Source organism: Schistocerca americana, chromosome X (genome assembly GCF_021461395.2).
Source record: "Schistocerca americana isolate TAMUIC-IGC-003095 chromosome X, iqSchAmer2.1, whole genome shotgun sequence".
Classification (NCBI taxonomy): domain Eukaryota; kingdom Metazoa; phylum Arthropoda; class Insecta; order Orthoptera; family Acrididae; genus Schistocerca; species Schistocerca americana.
This window is the reverse complement of record NC_060130.1, coordinates 482,388,057-482,407,580: the sequence shown is the minus strand read 5'-3', so window position 1 is coordinate 482,407,580 and position 19,524 is coordinate 482,388,057. Positions and strand designations below refer to the sequence as shown.

The 19,524-nt window shown below is 38.7% G+C and overlaps 1 protein-coding gene across 1 annotated transcript in view; it reads right to left on the bottom strand.

Moving 5' to 3' along the window:
* LOC124555630 (calcium-dependent secretion activator-like) overlaps nucleotides 1–19,524 on the bottom strand; it is a 1,496,314-nt gene that overhangs the window by 358,855 nt on the left and 1,117,935 nt on the right. The window contains exon 22 of the mRNA XM_047129606.1: nucleotides 15,398–15,461. Within this exon, the coding sequence (XP_046985562.1) occupies nucleotides 15,398–15,461 (64 nt within the window). The remainder of the gene's footprint in view (nucleotides 1–15,397; nucleotides 15,462–19,524) is intronic.

Genomic DNA, 19,524 nt, shown 5'->3' with positions numbered 1-19,524 from the left:
TCCTTACGCAACATCACATCAAAATCAATCATTAACAGCATATAGGTGAGCTTAGAGGAACTTTGTTTTTGCTGTGTGTCAGTGCTGCAAGCAATGTAGTATTTCAAGGTACACCAATCATCAAGGTGTTGCAGACTACATTGCATACACCTACGCTGAAGATTGGTTCTCATGGTAATGTGACATGAGGCATAGGGAAATTAGTTTGATTAACTGTGGATACAGACTTACTGCAGGAAATGTTATGCTTGGCTGAACCACTGGAGAATAATGAGCATTTGAATGCAATGCATCATTTTTACCCAGAAACATACTGCATGTAAGAAATGTAAATGGGAAATGTATATGGTTCTCATTAGCCTGGAAAATTTTGATATAGATGATACAAATCTACCAAAGGGCATAATGATGGCCACATTGGATATTTTGGAGGAAGAGCGTGGTATTGTCCAGAGATCATGGTGTCACACCAAAGTTGGCAATGCAAACTGATGCCACAAACATTAGTGAGGTATCACTGCAATCCACGACATATGGTAAATGCTCCAGAAGACCATGCCTCCCTCTCAGCAACAGCAGTGCCCCCATGCTGAGGTCAATATAGTGTCAAGCATGCCAGAGATCTCCCTCAGTTTGCGACCCAAGTTTCAGCAGTCAACATCATCTAGTGGGACATTGTTTGTCAAAGTTTCAGTGGAACATGTACTTAGATTACATTGTACCTTAAGAGAACAGTTTGTTATTGTATGCATCAAGTGATGATTTCATAGTAAATAACAGTTGTAAATATTGTATGCTTTCCTGTGGCAAAGGACTGTCCCAAGTTACGTGAATCTTTTTATTCATTTGTATAATAAAGTGAGCAAATATTTCATGTTATAGTTACAATGATCCATCTCCTACAGCAATTAAATGACCTACTGCTATGGCTAGATGATTGAAGTTTTGTTTGGTCACAATAAAAAGGATATTGGTAGGTCATATGCCAACCACAACCACAAGCATACCATCAGTAAAATGGACATGCCGTGTGGCTAAGGCCTCCCTTCAGGTAGACCATTTGTCTGGTGCAAGTCTTTCGAGTTGACGCCGCTTCAGTGACTTGCATATCGATGGGGATAAAATGATGATGATAAGGACAGCACAACACCCAGTCCCTGAGTGGAAAAACTCTCTGACCCAGCCAGAAACTGAACCTGGACTGTTATACCATCAGTGATTCTGCAGTACAAAGTAAGGTGAGTCATCTGAAGTGCAGTGACCAGCAGTTAATGGGAGCACTATTGCTACAGTTAAGAATTTTTTAAATGCACAGGGTCCATTAACTGCAACTCCTATTACCCAACATTGCATACCAAAAGAGAGTAGTGCTCCCATGTATATGTACCCAAATTGTGTGCTGCAGTGCTTACAACTGCTCATGGAAGGATTTATCAACCAACAACTGGCTAAACATATCACAGAAGCCAATGGTAGTCCATCGGGATCACATGTCATCCTGGTCCCAAGAAAGTCAATGGATGCCAGCAAGATTTTTTTTAATTTTTTTATTTTTTTGCATCTAAAGATATTTGATTGATTGAACTATCACCAATGCCAATCCAATACTAAAGACCACAGGGATGCCTAAAAATGTAACTGGATGAAAGTAATTCACTACAACAGATTTGTGTAGCAAGTACCACCATATGGAGGTAGGACATGAAGAGAGACCTAAAACACGTTCTTCAGTATTGTTGTGGTATTTTCAATATTGCCTGATACCATTCACGCTTAAAAATGTACCAGCCACATTTCAGACATTGCTAGAAGAGGTTTTGCATGGCTGAAACCTTGGTAGTGCATAGTGTATCTCAATAACATTATAGTATTTTTGGAGGATGGGGATGAACATGTAAAACAGATGGAAGAATTATACCACAGACTGAGAGCAGTACATCATAACTAATTATTGACAAATGTAATTTAGCCCAGACTCAGATCAAGTACCTGGACTATGTCATCAGAGAGAAGGGCACATGATCTGATCCCCATTTAGTATCAACAGTTTCTGAATTTACAACTCTACAAACAGCAAAGTACTTACAGTTTTCTTCTGGGCCTTCTTCATTATTATTACCAAAAATTTGTAAAATGCACCGCACAAATTGGTCAATTGTTAAATCATTTGTTAAGGACAGGGATTAAACTTCAGTGGTTGACAAAGTATGAGTGTACCATTCAAGTGTTAAAGAAATCATTACCCAAAGACCCAGTACTGGTGTTTCCAGATTTTGACAAGGAGTTTATGCTTTCTTGCAATGCTAGCAATACTGCTCTCAGTTGTGTTTTGACTCAGGATATTGATGGGTAAGAGCATCCTGTGGCGTACACTTCTCAGCAGTTAAACTGAGTGGAATGCAATTGCTTTATGACAGAGAAGGGAGTGTTAGCAGTGATCTATAGGATACGTACTTTACATGTTACTTACACAGGCAGAAATTCAAAGTAGTGACAGATTATACTTCCCTAGAGTGGTTATTGGGCCTGAAGGATCCATCTAGCAGATTAAACATGTGAGCCCTTAAGCTGAGTGGGATGGACTACAGAGTTGTTCACAAATCTGGAAGAAAACATATGAACACAGACACTTTGAGCACGAAGTTGCAGAATTGCAAATGTTTGTAAAAAGTGTGAATGACTGGCAGACAGAACAGACAGCTGAGTGGACTATCAGTAATTTTGGTTGCACCCATATTTCACAACACACAAAAGTTTATAATAAAGCTCAATGAAATGTGGACCATGTGTAGTTGTTCCATTGTCACTAAGGAATCAAATGCTACAACAAGAACATGACTAAGTTTTGTCAAGTCATGAGGTCTAAAGGGTGACAGATAGGAAAGCAGCTGAAAACTATAGGTGAAGTATGAAGAAAAATGATGGGGATCAGTACCTGTGGTATTGCATACCATGCACACAGTGGGTGGATCTCAGCCATAAAAAGAGGTCTTGATATTTTGGGTCCATCAAACAAAGCTCCAGCTGGTAATAAATACATATTAACAAGCAGTGACCTTTATATGAAGTTACATCTATGACGGCAATTTCCAGTCAGCAAGCTGCTACAGTTGCTATGGAATAAGTGAATAATTGGATTTTTAAATTTGAGATGGCATAAACCTGAGTAACTGGCCAGAGTATTAGCTTATTATTTAATTTGGTGAAGCACCTATGCCTTATACTACATGTCTACAGATTACAGAGAAGTCCATTTCTTCCACAAGCAAATGGACATATGGAAAATGTTCACTGAAAAATATTGGGAAAAAAACAAAAGACAGCTCCCTTTGATGTACTGAAGCTGATATTGGGTTCTGAAATTGAGTCAGTAAACAAATTTGTAAAATGAATACATGAGGTGTTGACAGAGGTCAATGAGCCAATACAAAATAACTGGAAAGGTGAAAACGTATGGGGCAGCAAGCAAGTCAGATTCTACAATCCAGAGTTGGCTGAAGGGTGTTGGTTAGCAATTCATGCACACTAAAAGGTAAGACCAAGAAATTTTTAATGAAATATAATAGTTCATATCACATTATAAAGATGACTTGCCCAGTCAATGTTAAGATCTAGTTACCTACCCTAACTTCGATTCTACATATTAGTAGAGTAAACCCATTTGATGGTGTGATAGATGCTTTACTGCATATTCTGGTGACAGTACCATAGCAAAGCAATAAACCAAAGAAGTTCAAGAAGGATGTGCTACGATACAAACTTAGGTCAAGCAACTAATTTACAGTGTATTTCTCCATGTTATGTTTTTCTTTGCTGTTTTGTAGTATTACCGGGTGATCAAAAAGTCAGTATAAATTTGAAAACTGAATAAATCATGGAATAATGTAGATAGAGAGGTACAAATTGACACACATGCTTGGAATGACATGGGGTTTTATTAGAAACAGAAAAATACAAAAGTTCAAAAAATGTCCGACAGATGGTGCTTCATCTGATCAGAATAGCAATAATTAGCATAACAAAGTAAGACAAAGCAAAGATGATGTTCTTTACAGGAAATACTCAATATGTCCACCATCATTCCTTAACAATAGCTATAGTCAAGGAATAATGTTGTGAACAGCACTGTAAAGCATGTCCGGAGTTATGGTGAGGCACTGGTGTCGGATATTGTGTTTCAGCATCCCTAGAGATGTCAGCTGATCACGATACACTTGCGACTTCAGGTAACCCCAAAGCCAATAATCACATGGAATGAGGTCTTGGGACCTGGGAGGCCAAGCATGATGAAAGTGGTGGCTGAGCACACGATCAACACCAAACGACGTGCGCAAGAGATCTTTCACTTGTCTAGCAATATGGGGTGGAGCGCCATCCTGCATAAACATTGTATGTTCCAGCAGGTGTTTATCAGCCAGGCTGGGGATGATGTGATTCTGTAACATATCGGCGTACCTCTCACCCATCACGGTAGCAGTTACAACACCAGAATCATACATTTTCTCGAAGAAAAAAGGCCCGACAACAGTAGATGTGGTAAATCCAACCCATACCGTGAGTTTCTCATCGTGCAATGGAGTTTCCACGACAGTTCTAGGATTTTTGGTAGCCCAAATTCTGCAGCTGTGGGCATTGACAGAGCCTCGGAGCATGAAATGAGATTCGTTGGTCGATGACACGTTACTCAACCAATTGTCACCTTCCGCCATCTTTTGAAATGCCCACACCACAAATGCCCTCCACTTCACTAAATTGCCAGGTAACAGTTCATGATGCTGATGGATTTTGTACAGGTAGCATTGGAGGGTACGCCTAAGTGGCAAACAAACAGTAGTGTATGGAATGCCGGTGTGACGTGCGGCTGCACGAGCTCTGACTTCCCCATGCATGGACGAATCTGCTATAGTCTCCATTTCTCCCAGAACTGTCTCAGCAGCATTACACCTTGTGTTCGGTTGACCATTATGGTGTCTATCATTAAAACAACCCATGGCTTCAAACTTCGAAATCATTCTCGCCACAGCTGCATTTGTCAACGGACCTTTACCCATTCGAAACCCCTTCCTACGGCGATAGGATTGTAATGCTGAGCTAACACATTCCCCATTCTGATAATACAGTTTCACTAAAAGTGCCTTTTCAGGTAACGTCAACATGCTGCAACTGCTGGCACATCTGATTCTCTCTCTCATTACAGCTCCTTTTATACATGATTGTCATGCGCAGTCACTGATGTTTTGCTGTCCAGCACCATCTGACGGACATTTTGTGAACTTTGTTTGTTTTTGGTTCTAATAAAACCCCATGTCATTCCAAGCATGTGTGTCAATTTTTACCTCTCTATCTACATTATTCCATGGTTTATTACGTTTTCAAATTTATACTGACTGTTTGATCACCCGGTATATTTGTATTGTATTTTAGGGGTTAATAACATATTATAGTGAGCCACATGTTATTTTTGTTATGTGGACACACTTTTAGAAGAAGCAAGGGGAACAGATGTGCATTCCTTTCCACTAGGTGGTGCACCAGCAGGAGCACCACAAGAAATAGTTGTATTCATGGCACTAGTACACCTCATAGGAGAAGTTGGAAGTGCAGTCTTGAACCAATCACTCAGCTCTGGAGTGTCACTTTCCAAACAACCAGATGTATTGCTGACTAGTCATCACTGGACACTAGGACTAACTTGTGAGTTTTTGAAAGATTTGCAGACTACAAAGAGATATTAAGGGATTAACACAGGATGGGACAGAAAGAAGCTGTTGTCTCAGAGACTAGCAATGAGTACAAGGAGCTGCAGCTTTTATATGACAAATTAAGAGCACAGATGGTGAAAGTGATGGATTTAGTACTGCAGACAACTATACATAGAAAGAGGGGATGGATTAATGTAGGCGTGACCTCATTAAAAACCTTATTTGGGACAGCAAACCAAGAAAATGTGCAAAAAATTAATACAACAAAAAATCAGGTGCAAGAGACAGTAGAAGGTGTGCAAATCATGGTAGAGTGTCATATCACTCAACTAACAAACTTGGAATGTAATGTACTGAGCAATACTAGAGTGATAGAGAAGGTAAGTAAATAACTCAAGGAAAGTATATGAAGTACAGTTGCAACCAGGAAGCTGTACATCACACAGCACGTGGGCAGTTAATTTCAGGCTTGATATTCCTACAATGATTTTTGAAAGGATTACATCAAACATAAATAGATTTTCTGAAAGTACTTCAGTAAGTATTCAAATTGGCACAAAGCAATTTAGTGCTACTTTATAGCCTAGGCACCCTTGAGGTCACAACATATAAAGTCAGGTTACTCATGCTGATCTGATTTCCAGTAGTAAATTGAAGCTCTCATTATCAATGCTACACCATTAGTAAGTATCCTATGAAGTGGGAAACCATGAGTTATTTGGTGCAGCGTTGGACTGAAGAAGTATTAACAATTATGGAATGAGGCAATGCGCATACTCTCATGACAACACAGGATTTGCTGGAGTGTGAATGGGGATGGTGGTGGTGGTAGTTAGTGTTTAACATCCCGTCGACAACGAGGTCATTAGAGACGGAGCGCAAGCTCGGGTTAGGGAAGGATTGGGAAGAAAATCGGCCGTGCCCTTTCAAAGGAACCATCCCGGCATTCGCCTGAAACGATTTAGGGAAATCACGGAAAACCTAAATCAGGATGGCCGGAGACGGGATTGAACCGTCGCCCTTCCGAATGCGAGTCCAGTGTGCTAACCACTGCACCACCTTGCTCGGTGTGTAAATGGGGAGTATCGCTATTTGTCCAACTATGATGATAAAAATGGATACCTGTCATGTGAGGTACAGCTGTTCAGAGGTGAACATGATACCACACAGTGTCACAGAGAAGTGCAGGACCTAAACAGCATTTTCAGAAAATAGAAACCCACTCAATTTACTGAGTCTATTCACTAGAAAATGTAATAATCAACTGTTAGAAGGATGGAAAATGGGGGCATGGTATCACTACTGGTATGACCATGATTGAACTGTCAACACAAATACTATATGGGCCAGACAAACTCTGAGTATACTGCCTACCCAGAATCTAACCTGTCTTAATGATACCTTGAATTCAGAAATCATATACTCAAACAATGAGCTAATCATGAGATGTTACACAATAATTCTTTAATGTAAATTTTGTAAATATACACTATGAACATGAAGTTGGTCTAGAGAAACACCAACCCAAAATTCAGGCTAAAGTTTTTGAAAAATGGGGCATTGTTGCACAGAAACCCTCTTCCCAGGTGCAATAATAATATTTGAAACTATTGGTCAACTCAGATGTTAAAAAAACCCAAGTCCAACTTATAACATGTGACAATCATTTCAAAAGTATGCAAAGAGTACGAATACTGCAAAAGCACAACCATCATCATAACTCATTGTCACACAGTGAGCAGAACCATAGAAAGGAGCACAAATGGTGAATATGAGAGCACCCATAATTTAGTTGTGCAAACTCTACAATTCAGAGTAATAATATGCAACATCCGAGCTCTGCTGATAGAAGGTATTCGAGTACTGATGAGAAATGCAGGGGCAGGGAAAACTGTCTGTCATAGAGACACCATAATGGGGACATGGCCACTGACACCTCAGGTTAAATGAGGGCAAATGGATGCTTAACCTGCTACAATGACAGAATATCTGGTTTTAAATAACCCTGTTCCAGACATCTCATCCTCAGTGTGTGCCATTCCATTTTGCATTGCCGATGGAATGACAGTCTTGCTAGTTGCAGATTAACTCTGTTGGCAAACCGTGATGTGCTGCTTGCCACCTGTTTGAAGACTTCAGCTATGAGACCGCAACCTGGACTTCATAGCATTACGCTGTCACTATCAACAGATCACAGCTGCAAATGACAGAAGATGCAGACCTTCTGGGCCTTCCTCTGGTGAAAGGCCAAATCAGCTGACTGATAGCTGCCATTTTCTGTTTGCTGGGAACCTGAGCATCCCAGGCTGTATGTGTACTGCCTTCCTGGCTGTACACAGTGTTTGCTGAAGGAGTCCTGGGCTTCTGCCTTCATGACAACTTCCATCTGGAAGATGCTGTGGGTACAGGTCTTAGTGCATTTCCAGCTTTGAGAGCATTGAATTCCATTGTATCCTCAGAGGCATCTCCAGTGGCTGCCTTACTAGCCACTTCTACAGCACCCCATGTTGCCTTGCTGTCAGGCAGTGTGTCTGACCTGCTGCAAGCTACATGAGCTGCTGAAGTTCTGTCTCTGAGCATTCCTTGCCAATGCCTGACTGATGAGCCCCACCTGTTCCCTGCACACTGGAGAAGGCAGTACTCATTCTAGTAATCACATTAATAACATTTCATTACAGATAGCACTGTCTCACTGATGCATTTGAGTGTAAGACCTCAGTTCATGGCCTCCAACACTCGTAACACCACTGCCTCACCTGTACAACCTCAGTGCCCACTTATGTCCTGGCCCAAGGGGTGACTGTTACAGAACTGTACATGTTTCATGAAATAATTCCTAAGCAATTCTTGATATAAGTGTAGATGATAAGGATGGAAATGGTGACATATTAAAGTGGAATGTAGTTTTAGAAATGCAGATGTCCTGATCAAACTGTTGATTGGATACATGTGGATTCATTGCAACAGAACTGAGATAATTAACATTTATAAATTTGTCTGGGTCTGTTCTGTAATGATTGTTTTGCCTTGCATTGAAAATCCCATTTACTATGTATAACTGACAAGAGTGACAAATAGTAAATTTCTTAAATAGATAACTTTTCAAAACTATCAAATGTCCAAAACACCTTTTTAAATGGTGATTCCTATTTTTTGAACTTTTCCTCACACTTTCTGTTGCAATATCTCTAATGCTGTTGGTACTTGATTTGTTACAGCACTAAACATACAAGAAAGAAGTATAAACTTCATATGGAGCAGGTGAATGAAGTTTTTGAAAATTTTTTGACTTTTTTGCACTACATAATTAAAAAATTTACTCTATAATAGTTTAAAAAATGGAGTTCCAAAAGGATTCCAATTTGAAGATTTTGATTGGCAGCTAGCATCTTGAGAGGGAGCAATCTGCCCCCTTGATGCAGCAATGATGAATGGATTTCTTTTGCTAAGGTTAATTAAGTGCTGGGCACTGACCTCTAAACTGCAGTTCAGCTTAATTACAGGTGAGGTTTGTATAAAATGTGGCTCTTGGCCAAATGAAGTATCGTGTGTAGAAAATATAGTATATATTTCTGCTGTTTGATGTTTAGAAGACTTCCACTCTAAACCCCTTACAGACTCTGAAATATTAAAACAGTATCAATTGAGAGACTGATTTTACTTCCTTTGACTTGTTTTTGAGCACTGACTGATCTTAATTTAACAGTGCTTCACAATACATTTAGCAGTTTGTGTTTTTATAGTGTATTTTTGTATAAATCTACATGGATTGTAACTGAGCTAGGTGGCACAGTGGTTAGCACACTAGGCTTGCATTTGTGGGGTATGACAGTTGAAACCCACCTCCAGCCATCTAATTTAGGTTTTCTGTGATTTCCCTACATCGCTTCAGGCAAATGCCAGGATGGTTCCTTTAAAAGAGCATGGCCAACTTCCTTCCCCATCCTTCACTAATCTGATGGGACTGATGTCCTTGCTGTTTGGTCCACTCCCCTGAATCAATCAACAAACCATGGATTGTAGAACTACTATAGACACTAAATCAATGTTGGATGAAAATATTTTGACACAGTATCACTTCTGGAAAAGTAAATCTGAAATTTATTGATTGCTTTTAACCATCTTCTTGTGAAGCTACCCTGCCTGAATATTCTGACAGTGATGAGATAAAATATTACTTTAAACCATATGGTAGAATTATTTAAAAATTAGCAACTATATGTGAAGGTTTTGTTCTCTCTGATTACATTCTTCATAGTAGTATAGTCAAAATGATTCCATTGAACCGAATATCATCACTTATGTAGTGGAAGCAGCAGGATTGTCTTAAATGATTTTTCCTTCTTCTTTTTCTATGCTAAGTCGCCAGTGAATTAAGAGGAATGAGAGCTAATCACATTTTGTCACTTCCTTCAGATTACCTTGGAGATGCAATGCACTGGGCAGCTTCACAATTTTCAGTATTACTACCACACATGAAGAGTAACTGCACATCATAGTATGGTGTAAGTGACACATGCTAATGTAAGTGCTTTGATGAGAGAGGACAAGTGATTGCTTATTTTTCAAAGATCTTAAACCAAGCTCAAGTAAACTATTGCCAAATAGGGAAACAAAAACTTAAAACCAATATTCATCAAATCATTGACTATAAACAACTGCTAGCAATATCCATATTTTATGAGTAGATTGTGGAAAGAATGGTCTAGTGGTTATGGGAATAATTACTTGTCTTAGTGTCTATAATAATCTGCATTATAATATGGCAACTGCCAAAAGTACACAAGCTGACACTTTTCCCTGTATGGGAATGGGACCAGTTCCAGGTATTGATAAACAATATACTCAATATTCTAAACTTGACTGTGGTATTGTTTGCCACCTAATGTGAAAGCACACTTTTCTGTGTCCCATGGTTTACTCCGCTTTCACTAGAGTGCTCTACGGTGGTCATCTTTGGCACACTAAATAAAAAAGTGTCACAAAACCAGGTAAGTCTGTGTATTTCACATGTTTATTTGCATATACAAGCTGACTTCTTTACACTTCTTTATGTGTGTGTGTTGTGGCTACCTGCTACCATGTGTTCACGTGTTATAGCACACAACATGTCACCTGGAAAAAACTGCATTACAAGCCATAAGCATCCTAAGATGAGAGTTATCTCTACCATGCACTTCTGTGCCACAGCACCTGCGTTTTACCTGAAAAACCTGCTACAGTAAGTTCTCCCAGCTCCTGATGCTTTCCATGCTGATTCCCAGCTGTCCACACAATGATCACAGTGATTAAATATTTCTTACGTATTCAAGCTATTATTTTATCAGAACTTAACTGCTTTGCACAGTGCTATGACACAGGCACACAAACTGTGCAGATGTCAAAGGTCAATCAGTACTGTGTGCCTATTACACAAACTGTATTGCAGGCTTCCCATAACACCCATGAAGAACTGATTGGTATAGGAATAACATGATATTTTGGGGCATGAATGACTCAGCACCAGCTCATCATGACCTTTCTGATGGTGGAGTATGCACTTAATGGAGTCTGTTAAGATCAAGCAAGTGCAGTGTGATCTGACCCCTTTGTGAACATGGTAACTTGCTGTGGCAACACGTATGTGGCTATTAGAGATGAAGTCTGAATGTTGTTAGAGTAGTTTCAACTGACTGTGCATTGTTAATGTTCCAATAAAGGAACTGTTCAAAACCAGACATTCTTCAATGACCCATTTCTATGGTTTACTGTTTCCTTTTACCCTGCTTATCGATAATGCTACTGTATCTGTATGTTACACTCAGTGAGGAACAAATTTCCACAGTGTCACCATGTGTGTGAGATAAATTTACTTTGAAAATTTAGATTCTTGCATTTTCCATTTCTCTATTGTCTCTCACTGATTTTATTGAAAATTGTGCATGTAATGTGAAATACTGTGTATGTCCTTACAATGAGTGTCATAAAAAATAAAATTGTTTTAAATTATAAATTGTAAACAACATTTGTGTCTCTCTCAGTTATACCACTAATTTCAATGTATATGTACATGAAGAAAGGTAGAGTCTTATATCTTTTGGAAGTTTACAAGTGTCATGTATAAGATATTTTGTGATAAATCAAAGACTTTATTATACTTGTCAGATCTTCAAATTTTGAATGCTATGTCTCATTTAGTAAATCTCTTCTTCTTATTTCCAGCATAAATGCTTCCATAATTCCTGGAATATTTAAAATCCTTGCATCCTTTGGCCAATTTGTTCTGAGGAAGACATTAAAAACTTAGAATTATGATGTAAACATAGCAGTTATGAACTTAAATACTGTGGCATAACAGTGCACTCAGCACATATGATGACCGTCATGGTATATTACATTTACTGTGTCCCTTCAGTAGCACTATACATTTTTGACATTTGTCATAGATATCTGCTATCTTCTTGTTTGTTACACATCTCCTGACTTAGCCATAAAAAGTCTGAGAGATAAATTTCGAAGAAGGCTTAGGGAACCAACAGGTTTTATTCCAGGTATTTTTCTTGTTATAACACAAAATCAGTTCCTTAGGTGTATATCACTTGAGTTTCTGAAGTGAGCTTTCAATATAACAGGCTCATAAATCACAAGAGAATCAATGAGCTTTTGAAATTAAGTTATTTCTCTACAATTCCAAAACACATTGAACCAGATGCACTGCAACCCTGTTGTGAATACTCTTACCAGGACAAGAGTTAGTTGCTATTACCTTTGTCAGCATATGGAAATCAAACTTACTACATTTAATCTGTTGAAAGCTGCCACAAATGAGTGTGCTGGGTGTGCTACTGAGAGGTTCATATCTGACACAGCAAAAGTATTTCAACTACTATCTTCCCCATTCATAACTTCTCCCCTTGAGTTAATACAGGACCTATTCCCACTTGTTCAACCTGTCAGTGAGTGGTGTGTCAGTGATAATTCAAAGGGTCCTGTACAGGGTGATAGGGATCAGGGAGAACTCAGAGTACTATAGCAATCCCTCCAACCAACATGTTGAAAGTATAGTCTCCCACTGACACTGAAACTGAGCCAGCATGACACACATCTCCTGCTGAGATGTCTGCTATGTTCCATGTCAGGTGCAACCAAGTGCCAAAAGATAAGGACTCTATTCTTCATTAACAGTTATAACATAAGGTGGATAATGGAAGCCCTTAGTGAGTTTGTAGCAAGGGATGAGAAGGATTACCCTCTGAACTCAGGGTGTATGCCTAGAGACCTCATTCAAAATCATGAAGAGGCCCTTCCAGCACCCATTGAGGAAACACAGTCAACAAAGCTGCAGTTAGAGGTAAATATTGTAACAAATGCATTTCATTAGAGCTCCCTCATCATACTTGTATCATTACTGTGACTGAAAAAGAAAGGTTAAAAAGACCAGCCTTGTTCATGGAAATTAAAAGATTCTCACAATCTGCAGAATTACCTATAGAAATAACACTGATCACCTGTTTCTGCGTCAAGAGGGAGGCTCAAAACAGAGATTTTAAACATTATATGACGAGTTAGGCTCCAACTTTCAACATTTGTTCTTTAGGGTCTCCATCACTGGATCATGGATGCATTGCATATTGCAGGCTTCTTCCTAAGTAGGTGAATGTATGTGGGGTGCACTCAAGGGCATTTTTAATGTCAGTCAGCTCTCAATCTAGAGTAGTTAATGATTGTTGTAGGAGACCCTGGTTAGTGTATAACCCCAAAAGTTTCTCCTGTAGATAAACTAGTAAAATAATGGTGATCAACTCTTGAAATGTTCATAACAAAGTGCTATAGTTCAAAGCTTTGCTAAAAAGTAGTGGAGTTGATATATACTAGGTACAGGAAACTGTAAAAATCACAAAATTTCAAGCAGTGAGCTATCTGAGCTAAGTTTCTACATCTATATCCCACAAATTAAAATCATTTTGATCAACTGTCGAAGGATTCACAACAAAGTTCCATAGTTCCAAGCATTGCAGAACTATAGTGGCGTTGATATAAACTGGGTACACGAACTTGTCGAAATCACAAGATTTCAAGCAGTGAGATATTTGAGGTAAATTTTTACATATATGTAATCCACCTTATTGATTGTGACAGAGGGTGCTTTGAGCACCACTGTCACTTCCCCCATTTGCTGTTTCATTCACTAATGGTTTGTGGAATGAATGACTGTTGATAAACCTCCAGGTAACCTGAATCTCTCTAATTTTATGTTACTGGTCTTTTCTAAACATGTATCTAGAAAGAAACAATATATTCATTGATATTTATACAAAAGACCCTTCAGAATTTTAACAGTAAACCACAATGTGATGCAGAATGACAGTCTTGCAGTGCCTACCATTGAAATTGACTGAACATATCCACAGTGATTTCATAGTTATTAAATGAAGGTGTACTGAATTACACAGCTCTTCTTTGAATCTTCTCTATGTGAGTTATCAATCCCGTCTGGTGATGAGGGTGAGAAATATTCAAATATTGGTCAAATAAAGGTTTTGAAAGATACCTTTTTTATCAGTAGGCTGCACTTCCTGGTGATCCTCCCAATGACTCTGAGTCTGTCATCTAAAGAACCTGTGATTACTTTTACTTGTAGTCATCACATTTTAAATCAATCTGTACACATTCCTGGATATTGTATGGATGTGACTGCTTCCAGTGATTGTTCTGCAATCATGTAATCATACAATAATAGGTCTTTTTCTCTACTTATCTGTGACAGATAACATTTGTTTATTGTGAGGCTCAACTGCTAATCCCTGAACCAAATGTTGATCCTCTGGAGGTCCTCCTGCATTTTGTTACAAGTTTTTAGTCTCGCAGATTCTCTGTGTACAACAGCATGATCCAGAAAAAGGTTTAACTGGATGGAAAAAGACAGGCTGAAGGGAAACTGAGATAGTGTATTCATTACAGAAGACAAGAAATTCAAATACATTGAAATATCAATTGAAGTTGCATTCAAGATTGCTTTCAATGGATTTAGTACAAAGGATGAGCATAAACTCATAACTTAGTCCTCCATCAATCACCAGATTCACCCCAAGATGTGACTGCAAACCTTAATCAGCTCACTAGTACATATGTTCCCCAGTTATATGGTCATGATTGGAGGGGACACCAATTATCCAAAAATCAACTGGAATAGTAACACTTTTGTAAATAGTAATTGACCTCAACCAAGAACTTCAAGTCACTGTGATGGACTGATTGACATCTCATGTGCCCAAATTTTATGCCAAGAGAATTCACCGATCTGTTAAAGAGATATGACAAATACTCAAATCTGAATAGTGATTAAGTGTAGAAGTAATAAAAGATGTAGTTCGAATGTTTCACATATATTTGTTTGTATTACACTAGCATTTTATTTATAGCTTAATATACTGTACATTATTTTCTCACACACCATTTTTTATATTAATTAGTTTGTATTTAATTAGATATATCATTTCTTTTAAACTAGCTTATCCAAATATTTGGATTTATAACTAATTGACAGCTAACAATATTCCCACAAAATGAGTTATTTTGATATTGACACCGATGCAAATACAGCAACATGAATAACAATAAATGGCATTTATGATGTAATTGCAAAACTAGTCCATGTTTTAAAACAACTATATTCCTACTTCTATTTCTATTATTGTTTTTAAATTACATCTTACCCTTTCTAACAGTGAAAGTGTTGCTTTCAGTGCCCCCTCTGGTCTTCCAAAAGGGAAACAATACCTAGAATATGAAATGAAAATGGCATTACAGGTATTTTGTACGCAATACCAAGTCTTCTCTAAGACAAGAAATTATATTATTTTATTTTCATCTTTTACAAAGGATCTGGCAGTCTCTTGAATGCAGAATAACTTACAAGATGTTCATTTCTATTTAAAAACAAGACAACAGAATGAGTTAACTCTGTGGAACTTTATGATATTACTGTGCTAATATTAATTATATTATAACAAAATACATTGATTTTAAGAGATTCTTCAATAGAGTACAAAGAGATTCCAAAGAGGAAGATTTTTTTATTTCATTGGAAGATTGTTTATTTCACTCTTACACTATAATCTAGCCAAAAGACATTATGTAATTATACTTTAGAATGATATTTAGTAGATGTTTAAATATGTATCTCACTGTTCTCTGTAGTACCGTTTAACTCCTGAATTTTTTGAATAGAGTTTTTATGGACTTAGAATTATTATCACATTTTCCACATCTTCTGAGAAAAGGGAAATATTGGTCATCAGGATGTTAGTGATTAATGTATTAATGATTAATCAGTTTGAGAAGTCTCTGAAGAATGGTCTGTAACTATTGCTATTATAAATAATTAAGGAGTAAGGGAGACCACCCAACATACAGGAGAAACATTGAATACTCAACAAGTACACTAACAAGAATGAAAACTTTCTAGCTTTCTGACAAACCATTTAATGAGTTGGAGAACACACACACACACACACACACACACACAAAACTGTGCAGCTACACTGTGTCTGCTGAACACACAATGTCAGGATTACAGTTCGGCAAGTGGTATCGGGTAAGGGCTTGTGCTGGCTCAGATGGAAAACAAGGAAAGTGTAGTAGGAAGAAGGAGGAGGGGTTGGGGAGAAATAGTTGTCACCTCAGACGGAGGCAGGCAGTGTGCAAGATAGGAATGTGGCAGTGGGTGGCAGCAAATTAACAGGACAAGATGCAACATGGGTATCTGAGCCTCTGAGATTGAGTGGCACATAACGATGTTATTGTCGTTTGGAAGGGGGTTACAGGTCAGATGATGGGGAGATTACTGTGTGGATGGTGTGAGTAGAGTGGGCTAGTGGGGTAGGAGAATTGTGGAAACAAAGGAGGTGTTGCAAGCATAACTTCCACCCTTGCAGTTCTCAAAAACTGGTGACAGATGGAATCAATGAGAGGGCACGAGTTGTGAAGCAGCCACTGCCGTCAAGCACATTGTGCTCAGCAGGGCCTTCTGCCAATGGTGGTCAACTCTGTTCCTAGCCACAGTTTGATGGTGGACATTCTTTCTGATGGACAGCATGTTGGTGGTCATACCAACATAAAATGCTGTGCAGAAATTGCAGCAGAGCTTGGTGTACAACACTGATGCTTTCATAGGCGACCCTGCCTCTAATGAGACAGGATGAGCCTGTGGGAGAAATGAAGTAGGATGTGCTCAGCTGGAGATGCAGGGATATGTCCTTGTGGCATGAGGTTGGGAGTGGGCATGAGAGTGGCATAGGAATGGCCTAGGATGTCATGTAGGTTTTTCAGTGGGGGCATAGTAACCAGCTGCAATGTCCTCCCATTGAAAGGCTCTCTGCTCTTGTCAATCAACAACTCCAACTAACTGTCCACAGCCAATTGTCTCATATCAAAGACACAATCACTTCTTTCATTGAACCTCAACCATCCCCACTACATTAAAAACTGGATTTCTACTTACAATGGTTGATTACACCTCCTTACACACCAAACCCCTTATGCTCATGGCCTTGATGCTGTTGAACCTAACCACTGCCACTTCCCTTCTGACTCCAAACCCATAACCTCATTCATTACACACCTCACCTATTATATGAGGACAAGATATGCACAAAATTCCAATGCACAGTAATGGACACCAGTGTGGCAACCTACTGTGACAACATGTTTATGAGCCCTCTAGGGGAAGCCTTCCTAGCCAGGTTCACTAAAAATATCATCATAGAATGAATGGTCACTATTAAACTGTGGCATAGAACAGAACTGACAGTCCAGTGGCAGAACATGTCACTGAGCATTACATACTTGATTTCATTGGTTTCTTCACAAATGACGTTGTTTGGATCTCTCCCCCTAGCACTGTCTTTTCTGAACTACAGAAATGGGAGTTATCCTTGCAACACATCCTTGATTTCATTGGTTTCTTCACAAATGACGTTGTTTGGATCTCTCCCCCTAGCACTGTCTTTTCTGAACTACAGAAATGGGAGTTATCCTTGCAACACATCCTTCACTCCTGTAATACTCCTGGCCTCAATATCTACTCAGCCACTGCACCCACACCCTCCACCCAGCAATCTTCTCCTCCTCTGTCCTGCCACCCATTCTCAGTCTGCGTTTTCACCTCCTTATCATTGTGCATGGCCCAATCTCAACAGCTCCAGTGCACATGTGTTACATTCCTATTCCGTACACCTGCTGCCACCTGCTCGTCCTGCTGAACTGCAAACTTGCCACTGTGTTTTCAGCCAGCATGATGCAGATGCACAGGTGTGTGTGTGTGTGTGTGTGTGTGTGTGTGTGTGTGTGGGCGCGCGAGCGTGTGTAGGTGAGGGCGTGTGCACACGTGCGCTCGAGCGCGTGTGTGCGTGCATGTGCACGCGTGCATGTGTACATATTACCCAGTTTGTTAAATGATTTTGACAAAAGCTAGCAAGTTCTCAGTCTTTTTGTGTATCTTTTTATGACTGAATGGTTCTACTACACGATGGATGGTTTCATTAACTCCTGAATTATTTAAAGTCTCCCAGAACATTCCACAACTAATATTTTTGTAACATCCTTGTGTAATACAAGACAATGAAGTGAATTCTGCAAATTACAAGTTTATCATAACTCCTCAATCACTGATGGAGATTCACTTTTTCATGGAAAATTTTAATAATCTGTTATCAATGCTTTCATCATTTACAATGCATAATTTATAGCTGCTGAACTCTTATATGCATTTTAAACAATAGGTTTCTTACTTAAACCAAAGAGAGAAAAAGTATATTGTAAAATAGAAGAAATGGTATAGAGATGAAGTCTAATAACATTCTTATGTTGGCAATGATGAACTGCAAAGTGAAGAATATGCAGTTTTCTACAGTGGTGCTCCATTGGCTAGAATCTGCAAGAGAAGACTGACAAGATGTTTATACATACGAGAACAGCACCATATGTAATACCCCTCATGGTCACAAAGATCTGCAAATATTATAAAAATGGAATATCAGACTCTGTGTACACATTCCATAGCTGAAAATCAAAGGTAAATCTCAGAATAAGTGTGAGCAGTTCATCTAACAGAAAAGGGATATTGACACATATTTAAATGCACTTAAATGCACTTCAGGAAATTTGTCTCACTGACCATAAAAAATGCCATGATATAAGACAGTGTCAAACATGCTCAGATATACACAGAACAGCAATATATGCGAGAGAAAATATTGCCAACTTTACTGTAAATACGTGGGAAATCTCTGGTAGGATGTATACTGATCGTGCATCAGAAAAACCTCAAGGAGGGGGCGCTAAAGATAACTTGAGCTACCTTTACTTTTACCATAATAAAATATAATCAAGTCACATGCAAAGTTGAAGAAAGTTTTATTTAAACTGATTATACAATTACAAGACAATTTCATCTTATGATATAAAAAAGTTACAATCCTGGTTCTCTTCCTTAAATGATGAATTCTATGTGCCTATTCTTCCTGTCAAATTGATTAATTACATTATCAATAGGACAATCAATGTCAGGGTGAGTGTTCAACAGAACAACAGAGCAATAAGGAATAGTAGGATATTCACAACTCTTCTTGAACAATCACCAGACAGAATAATGTATTGAGATCACCAGAATGGCCACAACTTTTCTTGTAGGTATGTATTAGTTCTGTGCCACACAGAAACATATAAAATATGATGATGCAGATGCATGTGCTACATAGGAAAGTACAACTACTTGGTAACTCCATTCAGTCAAGTCAACTGACGAAAGAAACGAATGACTTGTGTGCGGGCTGACTGGTGG